Here is a 23,049-nt window from a genome sequence, read left to right on the forward strand (position 1 = left end):
TTGTGGATTTTCTTGCTCTCGATTCAACATTCACGAAGAGTGCCCCTACCTGAAATGACTCACTCACAATTATTCTCTGGTAGTAGTTAACAGTCACCATGCAAGAGATTCACCACATCTCTGGGACATTATTCCACCTGTACCAAGCTTTCTTAATCCACTGTAGCACTCATTCTTGGTCCTGAAAACAATGAAGAACAATGGTATGGCTAAAACTTTGGGACACTTACTTGAGGGAGTCAAGAGCATCGCTGACTGCATTGGCAAAATTGATATCCGTTGGGACGTTTTTATATTCTAGGCAGTAGGTAGGTCTGACCCCAAGAATCTCAACCTCACAGCCTAAGAAGGAAAAAGATAGTAAATGGTTACTTTCTTTAATAATTAAGGTCGGTTTTTGAGCTTATTTCAGGAAGCAAACACCACTAGTCAAAATATTTCACTGTAATTTTGTTTAACTGGAGCAGATGTTCTCTTCCTATGCGACACTGGCGTCCCATGATGGGGACTAGCAAAATTGGTTAATGTTGTCTTTCCCAATTTGAAACAAAATTAATTCATACACAGAAAGGTCTCAATTAAAACTTTTTCCCATAGATTTTTCATAACTGCTAAGGCTTCTAGTGTGTCTTTGTCTATTGTAAAATCAAGTATTAGGTAGTATCTGATTAGTCCTAGAATAATAAATATTTCAGTAGTCTAACTGGACTTAGAAATACCGCACTAAATTAGCAAACCTAAAAATCACTGAATTAAAGCAAGGATTCTGAGACGTGACTTTGCCTCTCCCAAAATGAAGTAAAAGGGTATTTTTAAAGATTTTATTTATTTATTTTAGACATAGAGAGCATGTGAGGGTGGAGGGAAGAGCAGAGGGAGAGGGACAAGCAGACTCCGTGCTGAGCTCAGAGCCCGACGTGGGGCTTGATCCCATGAGCCTGAGATCATGACCTGAGGCAAAATCAAGAGTCAAAGGCCCAACCGACTGAGCCACCCAGGCACCCCAAAATGAAATAAAGAGTTAAGGGCATTCAGATGTTAGGAGCTTCTATGGCCTCAGCTTCACTGCCCCAGATCCCTGGACAAGTAGAAGTAGTTGTTCTGAGGAAGAGACACCAACCTTATTATCAAAATATAGGGCAGGAGAAGGATGAGCAAGTCTCAGTTTAAGTTAGTTGAGTATCACTGGGCACCAGCTATGAACTAGTCACTGTGTTCAGACATAGTGGAAACAAAAACGTGTCAGTCAGGGTCTCTATCCTGGAGCATCCCAGAATCTAGTCTAGTGGGAGGAGACATTTAGGGGAAAAGTGTAATATGTGAAGTCTAAAATGAGATGCACACTTACTGGTGTGGGAACTCAGACAAGGGGCATTTCCTTGAGGGATTATTTCTTCCTGGAAGCCTTCCTTGGACCCCCAGGCTGGGCTCAGTCTTATAAACTGCATTTGGCCAATGTGTCAGGGGATGGAGGTGGAGAAGGAAGGGACGTCCCAAGCAAAGAGAGAAGCAGAAGCAAAAGTTCAGAGATGAGAAACAAGGTTAGTGTGGGGAACTATACACAAAAGAAAGTTCTGGACAAGAGATGTCAGGAGACAAGATAGTGAGCATCCTTATAGCCCAGAGAAAATGATTTCTCAAGGTAGAGGTAAGTAAAGTGGGACAAGTTGGGAGTAGGGGGGAAAGGGCTGTCTCTGTCAGGAAATGCACTAAACCCACTCCTGAGTATACCTGCTAGTCCGTTACAGCTCATTTATAAGAAGGTGGAGCAGCCTCCAAGAATTCCTTAGCAAATCCAGCACACCATAGCAAATATGAGTGCTCTGTGGGAGAACCCATCTCTTTCTGCCCAGTAGCTTGGGAGAACAAGGGCTATTTAGGACAATTTAGATAGGCCTAGAAGGCAGGCAGCTCCCCTTCCAAAGGTTTTTGTTGAGTAAGATGATTAGGCTAGATGACCCAAGAGTAAATCCTGCCAATGGGTTATTGAAAAAGATTCATTATGGTAAGAAATGCCAGTGGGGGGGGGGCGCCTGGGTGGCGCAGTCATTAAGCGTCTGCCTTCAGCTCAGGGCGTGATCCCAGCATTCTGGGATCGAGTCCCACATCAGGCTCCTCCGCTAGGAGCCTGCTTCTTCCTCTCCCACTCCCCCTGCTTGTGTTTCCTCTCTCACTGGTTGTCTCTGTCTCTGTCAAATAAATAAATAAATAAATAAAATCTTAAAAAAAAAAAAAAGAAATGCCAGTGGGGTCTTGACCAGTTATAGCACTTTAGACATATGTTTCATTTGTTGAAGGTTATTTGTGAATGTTTTTTGTTCTTGCAAAGCTGTTTACTCAACTATGTATGAAGGCCATTCTTTGCATCTACTCTGTGCTCAGTATCAGTGTTCAGAAGCAAATAAAACACTGCCTATCTTTCAAAACTTTAATGGCCTTATATAGTATGGTCAGGTATCTGCTTCTGGCATACCTGGTACATGGATATCATGAGTTTGCAAGTAATGGAATTTTGAACATGGTTTTGGCAGATAAAAGAAACACACCTTTTTATGTTTGCACAGTAATATCAAACAACAAGTATTTCTGTATAATAAATAAGAATTATGTTGGTTAATATTATCAATCATATATTCTCTTAATCATTTTATTGGATTAAAGTGAATCTGGACTTAACACTGCCATAGCGATATAGTTCACCTAAGAAATTTACCCTTTCTTCAAGTTAAAGGAGGATAAAACAACTTTTTATTGATTAGTTACATGTAGAATTCTATAGTAAAGATAGAACATGTGGCAAAGTAGATCCATTTTTTTATTTTTATTTTTTATTCTTAAAAATTACAATGAACTTTAACTCATTCCAGAACCATAGTAGCATCTACTAAAGGCTAAGGGTAGGACAGGAGAACGGAGACAAATTTCCCTCAAGTACACAAACACTCCACTGAGTGCAATGCAACAGCTCATCAACGGCTAGGGACAGAACATTAGAGGGACTTCCAAGCTGCAGAAAGTTGAGAACAATGCTAGAGAGAAAAAGAACTCAGTGATTCAAAAAGTAGGCAGCATAAACTTTCCATGTAAAGAACAGCGAGCTCTCCACTGGACAAATTCCAAAGCCTGATAAAGGGATAATCCTTATCTTCCCTCATGACATTTGAAACTGGTGGCAAAGTAAATCTAACTAAAGCTTCAGAAAACCCCAGACCCAGCTCAACTACAGATTAGACTGACTTAGCCTCCACCCTAAAGGCCTGGCATAGGAAGAGGCATGAATTTTTCTCAGGGAAAATATCATCTGCTACACAATCTACTGTTCTTTTTCATATAATGTTCAGCATATAATAAAAAATCATGAGATGTACTAAGAAGCAATAAAATATGCCTCATAATTAAGAGAAAAATACTCAACAGAACCAGATCCGCAGACGACACAAATATTGGCCAGAAAGGGTAACCATAAAAGAAATTTCTTTAAGAGATTATTGACTATTTAAAGCAAAATGAAAAACAATATATTACAATATATATATTAAGTAAAACAGATGACAATAAGAATATAAAAAACATATAAGTGGACAAATGGCATTATAAAATTTTAAAAACTCCAACTTCATTGTGAAATAATATAATATTAATTCAGGGTAGAGCATGAATAAGTTAAGGATGCATGTTGGTATGTCTAGAGTAACCATTAGGAAAAAAAAAACAATAAAATCTGAAATCAAGAGAGAAAATATAATAAAATTCTGAAAGTATTCAATTAATGGAAAAGAATACAAGAAATGAGCAACAGAGGAATAAAAACAGTTAAGACAAATTAAAAAATAATACAAAGATGTAGGCTTAAACCCAACCATATCAATAATTACATCAAATGTAAATGAACTAAATACTTTATTTAAAAGGTAAAGATAGTCAGACTAGATAAAAAATTAAGACCCAAATATATACTATACTATCTGTAAGAGAAAAAAATTTAAAATATAAATATACTGACAGGTTAAAAAGAAAGGGATGGGAAAAAGTTATACCATGTAACAATAAATATAAGCAGTTGATAAGGTTATAATTCAAAATAGATTTTTATAAAATATTAAATGATAGTGAAGATGAGCAACTAGAACGTTTATAATTTTCTGGTGGGAGAGTAAAATGATACGGCCGCTTTATAAAATTGTTCACCAGTTTCCTATAAAGTCAAATAGACATTACCCAATGAACCAGCAATTTCACCCCCCAGATACTTACACAAGAGGAATGAAAACATATGTCCACAAAAAGACTTGTACAAAACGTTCATGGTAGCCTTAGTTATAATAGCTCCAAACTGGAAATAACTATGCATAAATAGGAGAATGGAAAAACAATTTTTGATATATTTATGCTATGAAATACTACTCAACAGTGAAAAACAGTAAACTACTGATGCATGCCACACAGGGAATGTAACTCAAAAATCTTACAGTGAACTAAAGAAGGCAGATGCAGAAGAATATATATGGTGTGACACCATTTATATAAAGCCTGAGAATAGACAAAATGAATCTATGACAATACAAATCAGAAAACATTTGCTCCTGGGGACAGGGAGTGGTTGAAAGGAAGAATGACTATGGAAAAATGTTTTATCTTGATTTGGGTGGTAGTTACAGAGATGCACGCAATTTTAAAAATGCACCAAACTATACTCATATGATCTATCTATTTTATTGTATGTAAATTATCTCAAATATTAAATAATAATACAATTTAATGGAGTACCTTTAATATGCATAACACTGTATTAAAATGTGGATAATGTTCAATAAAGATGGTATCGTACAAAGATTAATAATAATAATGACAATCTATTATTAACTTACTACTACGTACCAGTGTTAATACACTATACTTGGTATAAACTTTACTAATCCTGTAAGCTAATAGTCCCTCCATTGTACACACAAGGAACTGAGTCAGAAAAGTAAAGAGATTTCCCCATTCACAGGGCAAGCACAAGAAAAAGCTGACATTTGAATCTAGTTTTATCTGACTCCAAAACTTTTGGTATTATTTTAAAATGGTACCTGGCAATTTCAGACATACAAGGACAGAAATTATGTACCATAAAGATTTACTCAAGCTTACTGATTTTGACTCAAGTCAAAATAAAAGAATCCAAGAACGAAGATGGAGTTTTGAAATAAATAGCAGTAAACAATAACATGGCAAAACATAGTTAGATTAAGTAATAAATATTAATGTAGCTATGTGAAAATATTTTATTGAAAAATGAGGTGCATATTTAAAATCTTTTAATGTAATAGTCTGGATATAAAGTTCCAAATTATTTCAACAAAAACTGGGGGAGAGTGCCAGGGAAGGAAGGAAAAGCATTTTCATTGTTGCTGGAGGAAAGGAACGGTCAATATATAATGTTTCATTCTAGACACTGATTTAAAGATTGCAATATAGGGGTGCCTGGGTGGCTCAGCTGTGAAGCGTCTGCCTTCAGCTCAGGGCGTGATCCCAGGGTCCTGGGATAGAGCCCCACATCGGACTCCCTGCTCCACTGGGAGCCTGCTTCTTCCTCTCCCACTCCCCCTGCTTGTGTTCCCTCTCTCGCTGGCTGTCTCTCTGTCAAATAAATAAATAAAATCTTTAAAAAAAAGATATAGCTATATAAAGATATAGAGGATTTGAATTTTTAATTCAAATTCAATTAATTAACATATAATGTATTATTAGTTTCAGAGGTAGAGGTCAGTGATTCATCAGTCTTATATAACACCCAGTGCTCATTACATCACATGCCCTCCTTAACGTCCATCACCCAGTGACCCCATCTCCCCACCCACCCCCCTTCCAACAACCCTGTTTGTTACCTATGATTGAGTCTCTTATGGTTTGTCTCCCTCTCTTATTTCATCTTGTTTTATTTAAAGATATAGAGGATTTGAATGTTAGTATCAATAAGCTGGATTCAATAGATACTGAAAATTTTTAATCTTATTATTACAGAATATTCAATATTATCACACCTAACAGAAAACCTGATCAAATTCTGGTCCACAAAGAAAATCCCACCTCCAAAAAGCAGAAATTTTATAGGCCACCTTGCATATTATCTGACCACAAGTAATAAAATTAGGACTTAATCATAACAGTTAACTAAAAATAAATCCAGCTCCTTATTAATGAAAAAGAAAACCCTTATGTAACTTGATGTAAAGAGGAAATGAAACTTTCCCTGACGTGCTAGATATTAACCACAGTGAAAATTCTACTTTTCAAAACATCATGGGATGCATTTTCATTTAGTTCAGAAGCAAATCCGGAATGTTGCCATCACTGCTGCAATTTATTACTGTTGTAAAACTTCTTATCAAGGCAGTTAACAAGAAAAGAAAATAAAGAAATGGGTGCTGGAAACCAGAAGGCATGACTGAAGAGCTCATTGACAGGAACATTTTAAAAACATTTTGTCCATAACTCGTGGCAAAATACTCATATTGCTTCGTGACACACACAGAAACACACACGGCAGACACAAAAGTTTCACCAGACTATGAACAAAGCAGGCTAACACTTTCTTGTTCTATTCTATTCTGGTTTTTTAAATACTGATTAGAAATCCATAAATTGGTTTCACTGTACTCTATGGATCAATATCTGTGTTTGGAAAACACTAATAAGAGCCATATACCGAGGTGTGAGTTCTTGAGTCCCTCTTGTCCCTTGAAAATAGCGTTGTTAGGCGATATTTACACAATTTTTATTCTGTGCATGCTTCCCCTAGGCAAATCACTTCTAGGAACATATTCTAAGAAAGCTGTATATATAAGCATCTTTATTATGCTGTTATTTATAATATAAAATCAAGAAACAATTTAAATGTTTGGTAGAGTGGTATGGTTAAATTATATGCAGGCATTAAAATCATTATGTCATTTGTGTTTATTGGCATATTTTAGGGGAGAGGCTAGTAAGTGGTGTGTAAAGGATAATATCATTTTTATAAATATTTTTTTATTTTTTAGATTTTAATTTATTTATTTGACAGACAAAGAGAGAGTAGAAGCAGGTGGAGCAGCAGAGGGAGAGAGAAGCAGGCTCTTCACTGAACAGGAAGCCTGTTGCAGGGCTCAATCCTAGGATCCTGGGATCATGGCCTGAGCCAAAGGCAGACACTTAACCAACTGAGCCACCCAGGTGTCCCATCATTTTTATAAATATTTAAAGCATATTTGTGTCCAAAAAGAGTGGAAATGAATGTAACATGAATGTAGGAAATGAATATAAGAAAATACTTCTGTATGAAAGACAAAGTGCTTTGCTGGCACTGCCTCATTCCATCTTTTCCAGTTTGGAATGCACGTTGTGAGGATGTGATCCCCAGACCTACAGCAGCCATCTTGAAACCATGAGGTAACGTATGAAGATAACAAATAAATATGCTAAAATGTAGCCAAAGGGTATAACAAGCCTGGGTTTTTAAAATGAAGTTGTTAAGCAGATGAACCCCATAAAGTACTTCTTGTAACGTGATGCAATTTCCCACGTGTGTATCCTTTGTTCACTATTAGATAGATTTTCTAGTATTTGCCACAGACAATTCCTGACTGATTCAGAGGGATTATAGTTGACTTTTAATTCTTACCATTATTTATTGAATTGAACCAAGTTTACTAAAAATAAATGTTATTTTTTTAATAGGAAACCAAGAATGTACAAAAGTTCTATTGCATTACCATCCGGTTTTTAAAAATTATAAATAATGCTGACACAAACATTCTTGTGCATGTTCTTTGATGCACTCAGGCATGCATTTCTGTTGGAATATATGTATGAGTAGAATTGCTAGATTTGGGGTATGTATATGTTCAACTTAGTATATAATGCCAAAGAGTTTTTCCAAGCTGTTTTATTAGTTTGCCCCTACCAGCACTTTGTGAGACTTCCAGATACTCCATCCTTGCCATCACTTGGACTTGTCAGTTTTTTTAATGAATCACTTTTTTCCATTTTGGTGGGTATGCAGTTATCTCATTGCAGTTTTATTGTGCATTTTTCTAATAAACAATAATGTTTAGTATCTTTACCTAGGTTTATTGACCATTGGGACATCCAGTTATGTAAAGTGGCAGCTCAAATATTCTAGAGTTTTCTATTGAGTTAACTGTTTTTTGTAGGAGTCATTCATATATTCCAGATACAAACTTCTTTTTGTTATACCTCCATCCACTCTGTGGATTTCTTTTTGCTCTTAATGACGTCCTTTCAAGAAGTTGCCAATTTTCAAGAAGTTCCCAAGAAGGTCTATTTTCTTCATCATTTTTCTATATTGTTATGCTATTTTTTTCCTGTTTAAGAAATATTTTTCTTACCCAAGGTCACGAAGGTATTATAGTCACCTATGTTTTCTTCTAGAAGCTTTATGTTTTACATTTTACCTTTAGATCTATAGTCTACCTGGAATTACCTAGAATTTTTATGGATAGTGTTAGACAGGAGTCTGAATATATATATATATATATATATATACACACACACACATACACACACACATACATTCAATAGACATTTTATAACTTTTTGAAAAGATCATCTTTCATTACTTGCTCTGAAGTGTCTCCCTTGTCATAAATCAGGTATTGTGGGTCTGTTTCAAGAATATATAAAGTAGGGACGGGCCTATGTGGCACAGTCAGTTAAATGTCCAACTCTTAGTTTTGGCTCAGGTCCTCATCTCAGTTTCATGAGATGAAGCCCTGGGTAGGGCTCAGTGCTCAGCACGGAGTCTGCTTCAGATTCTCTCTCCCTCTCTCTCTGCCCCCCTTCTCATGCTCTCTCTCTCAAATAAATACATCTTTAAAAAAAAAAAGAATACCTAAACTTTACTCTTAGTCTATTTGTCTACTCTTGTATAAATACCATTTTGTGTTCATTTTTGTAGTTTTAAAATGTCCATATTTAATGGGGTAAATCTTCCAGTTTTATTCGTTTGACTCAAGATTGTTTTTGCTATTCTTGATTCTGCATTTCCATATAAATTTACGAGTTAACCTGTCAATTCACACACAAAATTTACACACACACACACACACACACACACACAAGCTGCTGGAATTTTGATTGGGATTACACTGAATCTATAGATGAGCTTTGGGAAAGTTTATATAATATTAAGATTTCCAATTCATTAACATAATACATTCCTCCACTTTTTAAGGTCTTTTTACATTTCTCTAAATTTTCTAAGTTCTCAAGCCATTTTTGTTAGATTTATTCCTTTATTTTTTGTGTTTTGATTCTATTGTAAATGATATATTTTTTTAAGATTTTATTTATTTGACAGAGACAGAGAGAGAGAGCATGCACAAGCAGGGGGAGCAGCAGGCAGAGGGAAAAGCAGGTTCCCCACTGAGCAGAGAGCCCGATGCGGGACTCGATCCCAGGACCCTGGGATCATGATCCGAGCTGAAGGCAGACGCTCAATCAACTGAGTCACCCAGGCGCCCCAATGATATTGGATTTTAAATTTCATTTTCTAATTTTTTGTTCCTAGTATAGATAAATACAATAGTTTTAAAATATTGACCTTATAGCAAAAGACTTACCTCAGTAACTCTAAACGTGAATTCTTTTGGATTTTTGCAGAGTCATACAGAATAATGACAATCCTTTTTCTTCTTTTTGTTTTATTTTTATCCTTGCCCTCCCCATCACATCCCCCAACTGGATAGGACCTCTAAATATAATTTTGAATAGAATTTATGGTAGGCAGCACCCTTATCTCATTCCTGAACACATTTTCTATCAACTATTATGTTTGCTATAGGGTTTTTGGTAGATATTCTTTTTCAGATTAAGGAGGTATTTTACTAGTTACCCAAGTTCATTCTAATAAATTCCAGTTTCATTTACTAAGGGTTTTTTTTTTTAATGAATGATTGTTGATATTTATCAAATAGTTTTTATGTATCTACTAAGATGATCAAAATTTTTTTAACTTTTATTCTGTTGCTGTTGAGAATTACATTGATAGATTTTAAAATACGAAACCTATCTTTAATTTCTGTAATAAACCCAACTTGGTTGGCATATATTATTCTATTTGTGTATTGCTTGATTCAGTTTACAAATATTTTGTTTAGAATTTTTATATCTATGTTCATGAAAAAGGCTGTCCTATAATTTAACTTTCTTTTAATAGTCTTGCCACATTTTAGTATCAAGCTTATACTGACTTCATTATGGATGTGATTTAGCATTATACATTCTCTGAAAGAGTTTGTGTAAGATTGGTGTTACTTTTCTCTTACATGTTTGAAAACTTCACTAGTGGAGGCATCTAATACTGGGGCATTCTGCTTTTATTTATTTTTTATTATTTTTTAAAGATTTTATGTATTTACTTGAGGGGGGCAGGGAGAGAAAGCAAGGGGAAGAGCAGAGGGAGAGGGAGAAGCAGACTCCCCATTGAGCAGGGAGCCTGCTGTGGGACTTGATCCCAGAACCCTGGGATCATGACCTGAGCCAAAGGCAGACACTTAACTGACTGAGCCACCCAGGCACCCCTAGGTAAGGCTTTTAAAGATTTAATTTAAAAATAGCTATAGAAGTATTCCAATTTTCTTTTCTTTCTTTTTTTTTTTAAAGATTTTATTTATTTGACAGAGATAGAGACAGCCAGCGAGAGAGGGAACACAAGCAGGGGGAGTGGGAGAGGAAGAAGCAGGCCCATAGCAGAAGAGCCTGATGTGGGGCTCGATCCCAGATCGCTGGGATCACGCCCTTAGCCGAAGGCAGACGCTTAACCGCTGTGCCACCCAGGCGCCCCACCAATTTTCTTTTTTTTTGGGTCCATTTAGTAATTTTTCTCCAGAAATCTATTTCATTTACATTTTCAAATACATTGGCATAACATTTTCTCATAATATTATTTTACTAGCTTTTTAATGTCCATAGGTTCCACGTTGATGCTCCCTTTCCATTTTATTATTGGTTATTTGTGTCTTCTCTTTTTATTCCTTGATAAGCCTTGTCAAGGTTTCACCCATTTTATTAGTTTTTTTCTTTTTTTAAAAAGATTTTATTTTCTTATTTATTTATTTTAAGAGCTAAAGAGAGTGCAAGCTGGGGGAAGGAGCAGAGGGAGAGCGACAAGCAGACTCTGCACTGACCATTGAGCCCAACATGGGGCTTGATCCCATGACCCTGAGATCGTGACTTGAGCCAAAATCAAGAGTTAGACACTTAACCTACTGAGCCATCCAGGTGCCCCTCATTTCTTTTTAATAACAAATGTGGCTTTGTCAATCCCCTCTCTCATATGTTTGCTTTCTACTTCATTTCTGCTCTATTGTTATTATTGCCTTTTCTTCCATTTGGTGGAATTTAATTTGCTTTGAGATGGAGACTTAGCTTATTGATTTTCAACCATTATTTTTATCTAATATATGCAAGTATGAGTATTGATTTCCTTTCAGGCATGAGTTTAGTTGCATCCCATTTATCCTGCTACATTATATGTAATATTTTCACTAGCCTTCCATTCAAGATATTTTCTAAATTTCCACAGTACCTTCTTCTCTGAACCATGAATTATTTAGAAGTCTCTGGTTATTTTCCAAATATATGAGGATTTAAAGTTTTCTTTCTATTACTGACTGTACTTTAATTACACTGTGGTTAGAGAACACATTCTGTATGATTTCACACTTTTCTAATTTGTTGAGAAATGCTTTATGACTAACATATGGTCATTTTTTACAAATGTTCTGTGTGCACTTGAGAATAATGTGTATTCATCAGTTGTTGGGTGCAGTGTTCTAGTAATGTCAATTAGGTAAATATGTTAATTATATTGTAAAAATTTTCTGTACCCTTCTAATTTTTTTGTTCTCTTATTTTTTGTTCTCTTATTTCAGTTACTGAAAAGAGGTCTTAAAATCTTCTAATATCATCGTGAATTTACCTATCACTCCTTTAGTTCTGTCAATTTTTGCTTTATTTATTTTGCGATTGTTCAATCAAGAGCATTGCAATTTAGAATTGTTACATTTTCTTGGTGGATTCAACCTTATATCAACATAAAGTATCCTTCTTTATTTTAAAAATATACGCGAGTAATGAATCATGGAACTTTACATCAAAAACTTGGGATGTACTGTATGGTGACTAACACAACATAATAAAAATTATTATAAAAAATAGTCTAGATTTTTAGTATACATTGATATTCGTATAGCTGCACCAGCTCTCCCTTGGTTAGTTTTTCTGTGTCACATCTCTTTTCAAAATGCTATTACTTTAAAATTTTCCACATACTTAATGTATGCCGTTTACAAGCAGCATATATTAGGTTTTGTTTTTGTCCAGTCTGATGATAGTTGTTTTTAATGTAGATGTTTATTGAAGTTTAACATAGACAAAAAATGAATAAATCATAATTGTACAGGTCAGTGAATTTCTATAAAGTGAATGCAGCTGTGTAACTAGCACACAGATCAGGAGACAGAACATTACTATCAAACACGGGCACCGTCTAGTCCTATTCTCCCAAATGTAAATACTATTCTAATAATATGGATTAGCTTCATCTGCTTTTGGACTTTAAACAAATAGAATAACTCAGATTATTGAAATAATAAAATATTAGTAAAAAAGTAAACTTTTACATGTAATGTATTTACTGATATCTCTGTGTTTCAATCAGCCATCTAACTAAATGTCATGTATTCATCACATATCTGATGGTTTTTCTCTCTTTTCTTGATTTCTTTTGGACTAAGTATGTATTATTAGTGTTGTTCCATTTTCAGCCTTTATTAGCTTGTTATTTATATATTTTAATTAATATCTTCTTGGCATAAGGCCCTGGATATGACAAAAAATTGAAATATTGATCTACTGAAGTCTAATATAAATTTGCACTTCTGTAACTTCCTAGAAAGTACAAAGATGTTGGAATACTTTAAATTTTACATTCTCCCACCTTCTGTGCTTCTGTTGTCATGTATTTTAATTCTCTATGGCTTTTTAATACAAATATTATTATTATTACTATTATTCATTTACTTTTACCTACATATTTACTCCTTCTGTTGTTCCTCATTCTTTCCTCCTTCTCTGTGCTTCCATCTGTGACCATTTTCTTTCTGCCTAAAGAATTTAGTATTTCCTTTACTCTAAACCTGCTGGCAATAAATTTCCTGTTTCTGTCTCTAGAAAAAGTCATTTTTTTTTGTCTTCATTTCTGAAGGTTATTTTCAATGGATATAGAATTTGGGGTTGATAATTTTTTTTTAACACTTTGAGGATACCATTCCATTGCCTTTCTGTATCCCAATATTTCTGCTGGGAAGTCAGCTGTCAGTCTTAATATAGTTCCTTTGAAAAGTTCCCTCTGGTAAATTTTTTTTTTTAAGATTTTATTTATTTATTTGGCAGAGAGAGACAGCCAGTGAGAGAGGGAACACAAGCAGAGGGAGTGGGAGAGGAAGAAGCAGGCTCCTAGTGAAGCCTGATGTGGGGCTCGATCCCAGAACGCTGGGATCACGCCCTGAGCCAAAGGCAGACACTTAATGACTGTGCCACCCAGGCCCCCCCTCTGGTAATTTTTAAGATTTTCTCATTATCTATGGTTTTCAGCAGTTCTGAAATTCACAATATTCTTTCCTGGTTTCATAGCATTTCTTGAATCTATGATTTGATATCTCATGTCTGTTTTGGAAAGTCCTCAAACATAATCTGTATTGTATTACTTGTGCCTCTAATCCATCTGTGGCCTTTTCACCATACCCAATATGTCTCTTACATTCTTTACTACCTTTTCCATTCTTTTGCCTCTCTGCATTTAAGCTGGATAACTGTCTTCAGTTCTAGAATTTACTTTTTAAAAAAGATTCCAGTTGGTTAGTGCAAGTCTCTGTTTTGTCATTTAGTTCTTTTATCATAGCTCCCTAAAGTCCAGGTTTGATATGTGGATCATTAGTGGGTTTAAGTTTACCATCTGTCTTTTTTTCTCTTGATTTTTCAGTTGAGATTTATCTGTTTATTTCTCCTGATTTTTCAGTCAAGCCTTGTTTTCCTATATTCTGGTTATTTTAAAAAATAGGATGCTGCATATGAGATATGAAAAACTGTGGATATCACTTGCCTCTCCATAGTTGTTAACTTCTTCTACACAGCAAATGCTTTGCTTTCAATGGACATGAGGCTATGGGCAGACCATCTCAATCCACAGTGGCTTAAGATGACTCAAAACTCCCCCCTTTTATGAAGGCTCAGTCCTCAAAAAATCTACACCCTTTGCCCATGCCTAGCTCATTCTTATTGCTAGAGTGTTGCCCTTTATTGTTTAGCTAAACGTCTGGGATATTTACTAGGTCTCTTCTTGGTGGACTATGAAATCCAATTTTTATCATTTCTTTCATCCTGTGAGTCTTTCAAAGGCTCAGTTCAGTTTATTGGCCTCTCAACTGCTTTTGAGATCAGTATGTTGCTGGAGAGGAGACAGGGTACCAATTGCCAGATATACCTCCTTCTCTAGGTCTTGATATGCCTCTGATCCATTATGCAATACATATACACACATAGTCCAGCCTCTTTTCTAGTTGTTGCTGAAGAGAAGAGTTATTTCAAATACAACTTAGCCTGTCCTTGTACCAAGGGAAACACCAAATCTCAATAATTTTTAAACATAAAAAGTTACATTTTATTAGAAATGCATCTCATGGGCGCCTGGTTGGCTCAGTTGGTTAAGCATCTGCCTTCGGCTCAGGTCATGATTCCAGAGTCTGAGGACCGAGTCCTGCATCAGGCTCCCTGCTTAGCATGGAGTCTGTTTCTCCCTCTGCCCCTCACCCTGCTCATGATCTCTCTCTCTCCCTCTCTCGCTCTCTCAAGTAAGAAAATAAAATAAAATAAAAATAAAAGTAAATTAAAAAAATAAAAAATAAATGTATATCATAATGAAAGGAATAGGGATGTTTTAAAAAATCAATTCATATATCTATGGATGAATATGACTGATCTCTAGAATAAGACAAGTTCAAAATCCACTCTATTCCTATTAAGTCTAAGTGCTAAGAGAGTTGTTCACATAAATAAGTAGATAGAAATAGCAGTAGTTTGTTGTACAATGTCATTTAATTCTTTGAACTGCTTCTTTGAATGCCAACATTCATATAGTGATCTATCATCATAGATTTTTAAATAATGTTTCAGCTGACAATTCAATTAAGTTTTTCCTAAATAATTTAAAAGCAAGCAGAGGAAAATACTTGATTTTTTTTAAGTTTTGTTATTTTATCACTAGAGGTATTCACTCTCTCAACACCTACACAGTATTTTGAACAGTTCCTTTGTTTAGTACCTAGAGACATTCATATGTCAGAGCAATGCACCTTAGTAAGGTTCTGGATGGCTGAGGGGTATTCCTTTCTTATGTAAAGTATGGAAAGGGCATATTTTTAGTCAAGACAATATGTGCAATGCACATGAAACTTTAGGGTCTTAGAATTGATTTCCTTAAAAGTAATTTTGGTCTTGTAAATCCCTGGGAACCCAGTTTGAAGACCCCTGAACTAGGAAACCATGCAGCAGTAGCTCTACTCTATGGGAACTGCACTGTTCAGCAAGCAGCTGGGCATGAAGTCTGCAGAGTTGGAGGTGACATATGACTGATAGTTGCATAATTTATTCCCCTCTAGGCTGTCCCACAACTGAAGCTCTGTGAGCAAAGAGAAAGAACCTTCATTGCAGAGCAAATAGGGCATTATAATTTGCTATCTACTCAGGTAATCAGAGATCCAGATGATGGAGTGAAAGGATTGTATCTCAACCCATCAGAGATGCCCTGAATCCAAGTCCTGCAAGCACAGTTAATTTTGATAGAAACTATAAACCTCCCTGTGCCCCTGAGAAGGGATTAAACTAGTACCCAGGGGGACAGAAACTGCGACAAGTGTAATCCTTCTGTTCTGTCCAACCAGAATGGTCTCTCCTTGGTGAGATCTCAAAAGGCAGACACATTCACCATATCTCTAATCTTATAACCCAGAATGAATAAATGACTGGCAAAGGAAATAGCAAGAGATGACAGCCACAATGCAGTGGAACATGAAATTAATGAAACTGGCGGTTTTAGGGAGAGCAAGGCTAATTATTCCTAGGTGAATTAGTGTAGATACTTTGTTTTGTTTTCTTCCGTCTTTATCTGATGGAAATCAACAGACTGGTGTGGGGGGGGGGCTGCTGTGTGGGTCCCACGAGACAGCTCTCTAATCTGGAGTCTGTGGGCTCTTTCTGGATCTATCACAGGCCCAATCTGTGAAAGTGGGTGTGTTGCTCTACCTCTGAGTCTGCTGCCTTCAGATCGTATCCATGGCTTCAGGGCAGCATGGAATCTGGTCAACGGAGGTCACTGCAGGTCACCTCAACATGATTGAGGAAAACACGATTCTTAAATCTCTGCACAGGGGCCTGTGTGGAAGCAAAGGCAATGGCCTGGATCTCACGGTTTGAAAGATCAATCAGGAACTCTGGAGTAAGACTTTGGTTTCACAAACACCATGAGGGCATGTTTTGGCTTTACTCCATCTCGTTTCCTCACTGTTCCCAGGGAATTTTGAAGGGAACTGCCCTTAATTCGAGTTCATTTTTTAGGACCTCATCTTATCTCTGTCTCAAGTCCACCTTCCTGCTGGGTATTCCAACATCACTCAGGATGAGTATCCTCTTCTACAACCTAATAAAAATATCCTGAGTAGAAAATATAGAGTCAGAGGGAACTTAAATGACAAAGTGGGGGGGTCACCAGTAAGCCCATGCTTGATTTTTTTTAAAAAAGGCATTTCCTTTTAAAAACACTTAACTACCATCCCACAGAAACTTATTTGCATACACCTATTTTGTCACAACAACACTTGACTGCATGGGCCAAAATGTTGTCAAAATAAATATGCAAATCTACGATGTCTATAATGTGAACGATGTTCCCATGGATGTGGCGTCCTGGCACAACTCACAGCTTTCACAGCCCTTCATGGAAGCCTTACATCAAACCCTTTATCTTACAAAGAAATCCAGGGCCTCAGATGGGAGAAGTGAATGTCCCAAGGTCTCCAGACCAGCTAGTAATCAGCTCTCCCAGCTGTGGTACTTTTCTACTATGCACAGTGCCTTCCTGAATGACCCTTGCTTCCTGGCAACTCTCTTTCCAAGGACCACCAAGTTGAGCCCATTAAAAAACCACATTTCTCCAACTTCCAAGAGCACAGATCTCGCCTTCCAAGTGCAGCTCGGCTTGCCAACGTTGACACATCTTGTAACAATAACCCCTGTAAGCTGCGTTTTATGTGATATGAGGCAGGTGTACAACTGTTGAATACATGTCTCGAGAGAGCTTATTAAAACAGCTAAGCCAATTAACTCTCTTAGAAACATGTAACCTTTTCCAGGAAAATACATCTGAGGCACAGGAGCTTGTGGGAACAGGTCCTTGGGGAAAGTTTGGCCTTTGATCTCAGAGACCCTTTCCCCAGGGTTGTCCTGGCCCACAGAGCTAGGAGACCTCTGGAGATGGCTCTCTTCTGAAGTAGGGAGAGGGCGGTGGGCTGGCCTGAGCACAGGATGCCACTGGAGACTGGTTTTGGGTGCAGGGGCAGAGAGCAAGCCCAGGAGACAAATGAGATGAGAAACAACACATCCATTAGAGCAGATTCCAAAAGCTCAACTGAAAATGACTCACTAGGCATAAAAAGTGACTGATGGGGAACCAAGGTGAGAAGGAATGTATGCCTAGCCCAAGCTGAGTCTCCACGTTAGGACGGCAGTGGTAAGACCACAGCAAGTCGTAATGAAGCCGAAGGTGTCACTTTAATCTCTGCATCTGCTAGTTAGCTTTAGATGGGGAGAATCTCTGGCCCAGGGTCAAGGACTGCACTCCTCCCGAGTGGGACCGGGTGAAGAACGAATGACTGCTCCTGGAATGATGCCCCTGGGTGCCCCCTCATATAAGCTATCAGCAGTGTCTCTAGGTCAGGGGCACATGCTTCAGGATTATTTAAATCTTGCAATTGATTATATGATTACAGTGACATCATGCTTCCCCAAAGAAAGATCTTGACTTCTGTGCTGCATGGTGTTTCCAGAGTCTCTTTCTCTGAGTAGGTGGGTCTTGTCATTTAGATCACAACAGACTGGACCTACTTCGGATGTGAGATGCCGGTGAGCCCTTTACTGCAGATCTCAGCCCTGCCAGCTACTTTGCTAGAATTCTAGCATCTATCCAGGGATCCCTCATCCCCCCAACTCCCAAATCTGAGCTGTGATCGCAAGGTCTTACAAACAGCCCTTTCTCTCCATTTAACTGGAGAACCTTGGTCTCCTCAACCTCTGAGGTAGTTCTGAGCCACTACTAGGAACATCTGGAACCAGGACTGAGTGCTTTGTGTGGGACCTGCGAAGTCACTTCTCTTCAATCCTTAGGCAAACAGCCTGTGGCCAGTCCAGTGGCCACACTGCCCAGCATGAGGCTCTCCCTCTGCATGTAGTCCTGTGTAAGCTAACCCTGTCCATGGTTTCTGAGACATTGAACAGACAGGCTCTGCCCTTTCTTTCTCTGGTGACCCAGTGGTCAGCCCCCTCTGTCTTTCCCTTTTCCGGAAACACTCTCCTCCTGTTCCTTACTGGCCTGATGACCTGTCCCAGAATTCTCTCAGTGATTTAATATAGGGTTTGTATATTGCTCTATGGTATATTTGCTGCAAATGTATATTTTAATTCTTGATGTGACCTTGCAGCCATATTTTAGGCTAAGAGTGACCTGGATCAGAGGGCTCCCCCTATGTGACTTAAAGTCGGTACAAACTGAAAATCTCTTTTTAGAATCTGGGGGCCAGAGGTGTATTACAGTGATTAAACATTTACTCTGGTCAGATTTTCTACATGTCTTATCTCATGTCACATGCCAACAAACCTGCGAGGTACATATGGTCATTCCTGTTGGCTAGACGATGAAACTGACACACAGAGAGATTAAGTGACTGTCCCCAGGTCCCACAGCAGGGAAGGAGCTGCATTAGTCTAGAGCCACATTGTGGCTCTTTTCTTTAAATTTCCCTGAGGTTTCCCAAGTGCTTCAGTGAAGTGCTGGAAACACGGCAGGAAAGATAGGAGCTCCCTGCACACGAAGAGCCCTGGGGGGGGGGTGGGGGGGTAAAGTGCTGCCTCTCTGTCCCAACACAGTGAAATCTCTTTGATGATCAGCCAGAGGCCCACCAACCCACCTGGGGAAGGCATAGAGGCGGCTGGTCACCCCTGCCCACTTGGAGGGCTTCGGGACCAGCAAAGCCTGTGGCCCAGACCTAGGACAAATGGCTGCAGGACTGTCCTCAGCCATCAAAAGTAAGACTCCAGCATTCTCTACTGAGGACTGGCTTAATACAGGAGTACCAAGTTTGGGCCCCTTCCTTCACTTTGCCAGGATCCCTGCTCCTGAATCGCAGCTGGCTCTTCTCTGGGGAGTTGGGCTGGCAAGTCTGGGCAGGACAGTGGATACCCCAGCGGCACAAGACCCTCCCCAGCCTTGACCAAAGCTCAGGTACCAGGGCAGGGGATCTTGCCTGGGACTTGGAGTCAGACAGCCCTGGCAGCAGCCTAGCTCACTTGCTTCCTGGCTGCATGTTCTCTCTGGAACTTGCATTTCCTCCATGGTAAAGTGGGGATAGTAGCAGTCATTTCTCACAACTGTTCTGAGGATTTAATAAAGGGATGTGTGTGAAGTGCCCAGTTTACTTTAGATGCTCAACCCGCCCATGTCTTTTCCTTGTTGGCATCAGAGAAGGCCAAAGGGACTTGATTTCAAACATGTCAGAGTACAGTGACCCCAGAAGGTTCTCTGGCCATGACTGGGGCAGGTAAAGAGGATTCCCAGGACAGTGTAACCAGCTTGGGACCATGACAGGGGCCAGAGACCCCACATCGGGTCACAGGCACCAGACATGTGGCTGAGTGTCTTTGGGAGGGGGCTCTCAGCCCTGGCTGCCCAGGAGAGTCACCTGGGGTAGCTTCTACAAACACAGATGCAGGGGCCCTTCCTCCAAACCAATTACACTGGAACCTCTGAGAGTGCAGCCTGGGCACTAGCATTTTATAATGGCCTCATGTGATACTTACCTGTATCCAGGGTAGAGAATCTCTCCTTGGGAGGGAGAAACAAGGATAGAAACTTAAAAAATAAAATTGCCTCTTAGCAGGCAAGAAAGGAGGACCCAGTGGGGAGTGGAGAGGATCGGTAGAGGCCATCCGCAGGAGCTGGTGCTTGAGGTGGGCATCCCACTGGATAAGGAATTCCAATTTGCAGTCCGCTAACCCCAGGAAAGAGCTCTGGACCCAGGCACTGCCCTGAATGGGAAGGTTGGGCGGGGGAGTGCAGTGTTTTCCCTGGAGCTCTCTGGTGAGACCCCTGCAGGAAGAAGAGTCCTTGCTGGGGCAGCCAAGCCTGCCCAGACAGCCTGAGGTCAGAGTTCAGTGCCTGGACTAAGGCACAAAGCAAATGAAGGTGGTGAGACCCTGCGGAGCTTCTGAGCCTCCCACACCAGCATCAGCTCCGGGCCAGATGGAGCTCTCAGTGGAAATCAACCTTGACCCCAAACAAGCTCTGGAGCTCGCAGAATGCCAAAATCAGCCCAGACAGAGGCCACTGTCCTGAGACTATGGAACAAAACTTTCTTCCTCATTGGGTTCTACCCTGAAGGCCATCATTCCTGTAGTAGTCATTCCTTTAAATTAGCAAGGCACTGGGAGCTGTTAGAATAAAATCCAGTCCGTCCTACGATACCCCATCAGTAGCCTTAGTTGAAATCTCTTGATGGGACCAGCTGGCAGCTGGGGCACTGAGGAAGGCAGGTGGTACACAGGGTGAGTCAGGGCTCAGGGCACTTTGTGGCTGGCTTGTGGCTTAGGAGGCCAGACCCGGTGGATGGAGTGTGGCAGTGAGCCCTGAGCACCCAGAAGGAGGATGACCACCCAGCACCTCCAAGTCCTAACGATGGCAAGAACAGGAGCCCTGCAAATCCAGTTGCCTTGTTCTGATTTGCAGTAATCCTGAGCCTCGCTCCTAGAATGTTGGCCTCCTCACTTAGCCTAACAAATGTTGGGGTAATGTCTGTCTCTCACACTTCCTTTCTTCCTTCTTTTCCATCTTACCCCTTCCCTTCTGCTTTGGTCTGTTCGTGCTGCTGTAACAAAATACCACTGACTGGGTGGTTTAACCAACAAACGTTGATTTCTCACCGTTCTGGGAGGTGGGAGTTCAAGATCAAGATGCTACCAGATTTGGTGTCTGGTGAGGCACCTCTTCCTGGTTTGCAGAGGGTCACCTTCTTACTGTGAGCCCGAGAGCGGGCTCTGGTCTCTTCCTCTTCCTGTAAGGGCACTAATCCCAGCATGGAAGCCCTGTCCTCAGGACCTCATCGAAACCTAATTGTCTCCCAAAGGCCCCACCCCCAAATACCGTCACACTGGGGACTAGGGCTCCATGACACAAAATTCGGGAGGACGTATGTCAGTCCCCAGCACTGTCTGCATCATTATTTGGAGAGTGACTGCTGGTCAGGAATACCGATTTTGGACTTTCTGTGGACAAAAAAAAATTTCTATTGGGTGAAGCCACTGAGACTCTGGGGCTTACCTCTTTCTGAAATTGACATTAACTTATTAATATGCCCTGCCCCTTGAACTCAAATCCTTTTACATAGCATATAAAGATCTGGCCATTTCAAGTTACATATCTCATCACTCCTGCCATAGTCCATCAGCTGCAACTTTGTTTTCCTCTGCAGCTCTGCAAAGATGACATCATGCCCTTGCTCGCTTTGTCTTTGAAAAGACCGCGATCCTTTGCTCTGCCTCGAATGCTCCTACTAGAAATCCGTCCCACATCCTCATCCAATACCGTGTGTCTAGTATAATCACAGCATCACCCATAGCGGATGGTTCCTGTTGACCTCTCGTCTGCTTCCTGACCCGAGGAAATATGCCTTATTTCTCGTTAGCATGTATCAACTCTTAATGGTGTTCAAAGCAGTCAGTAACCAGAAAAAAAGGTGTTGGTTTTTTTTCATCATCTTTTCCTGTTTAACTGAAAATTGTCTTTGTGGGAGAAATCATGCCAAATTTTATTATTTGTATATTTTGTTTTCTTCAAAACCAATTCTAGATGAAGTATAATAATCATTGTTACTATTAAAATTGAGACTCTGTTGTAATAGATAGAAATTAAAGGGTACCCTGTGTTATTAATAATAATAATTATTAGTCTAAACTAGAAAACACCAAGGAGATGAAACTCCTACAAAGTTCAGAGCTTGCCAGTGACACCTCCGATAATAAATCCAGATGTTCTTTGCAGTCCTTGTAATGATGGCCACTCCCACCTTGAAACCATTTTATTCCTTTGGTTTCTGTAACAAGTGCGTGCCTACAGATTTCCACTGGAGTCGTTCTCTCAGTGACACCTTTCCCCACTCTCTCAGATCAAGCCCCTTATTAGATGCCTTTATAAAGGGATAGCACTGTTCTTTATTACACATTCCACAACTCTTCTGTTTGTAATCCTGCTTCTCAAGCTACTCTTTTTTTTTTTTTTAAAGATTTTATTTATTTATGTGACAGAGAGACAGCCAGTGAGAGAGGGAACACAGCAGGCGAGTGAGAGAGGAAGAAGCAGGCTCCCAGCAGAGGAGCCCGATGTGGGACTCGATCCCGGAACGCCGGGATCACGCCCTGAGCCGAAGGCAGACGCTTTAACCACTGCGCTACCCAGGCGCCCCTCAAGCTACTCTTTGTTTGTTTCCGTTGCAGGCTCACCTCCCTCTGATCATTCATTTCCTCAAGGCTGTGTATGGGACCCTCTCTTCTTTTCAGGTCTGCCCCCTCCCTAGGTGATCTTCTGCACCCACACAGCATCAAGGATCCCTGACACAACCGCCACAAAACCACACGTCTGTACCTCCAGCTCTCTTCTCTGAGCTCCAGACCTGCCCAGTCAAC

The 23,049-nt window shown here is 39.4% G+C and overlaps 1 protein-coding gene across 2 annotated transcripts in view; it reads right to left on the bottom strand.

Annotated features, from left to right (window-relative positions):
• The window catches only part of ENPP6 (ectonucleotide pyrophosphatase/phosphodiesterase 6), a 113,726-nt gene that overhangs the window by 33,465 nt on the left and 57,212 nt on the right, over window positions 1–23,049 (bottom strand). For both annotated transcript variants that reach the window (XM_045785826.2, XM_087856517.1), the window contains exon 3: window positions 231–342. In XM_045785826.2, coding sequence (XP_045641782.2) covers window positions 231–342 — 112 coding nt within the window. The remainder of the gene's footprint in view (window positions 1–230; window positions 343–23,049) is intronic.

Source organism: Ursus americanus, chromosome 27, assembly GCF_024610735.1.
Source record: "Ursus americanus isolate L20-20 chromosome 27, mUrsAme1.1.p, whole genome shotgun sequence".
Classification (NCBI taxonomy): Eukaryota; Metazoa; Chordata; class Mammalia; order Carnivora; family Ursidae; genus Ursus; species Ursus americanus.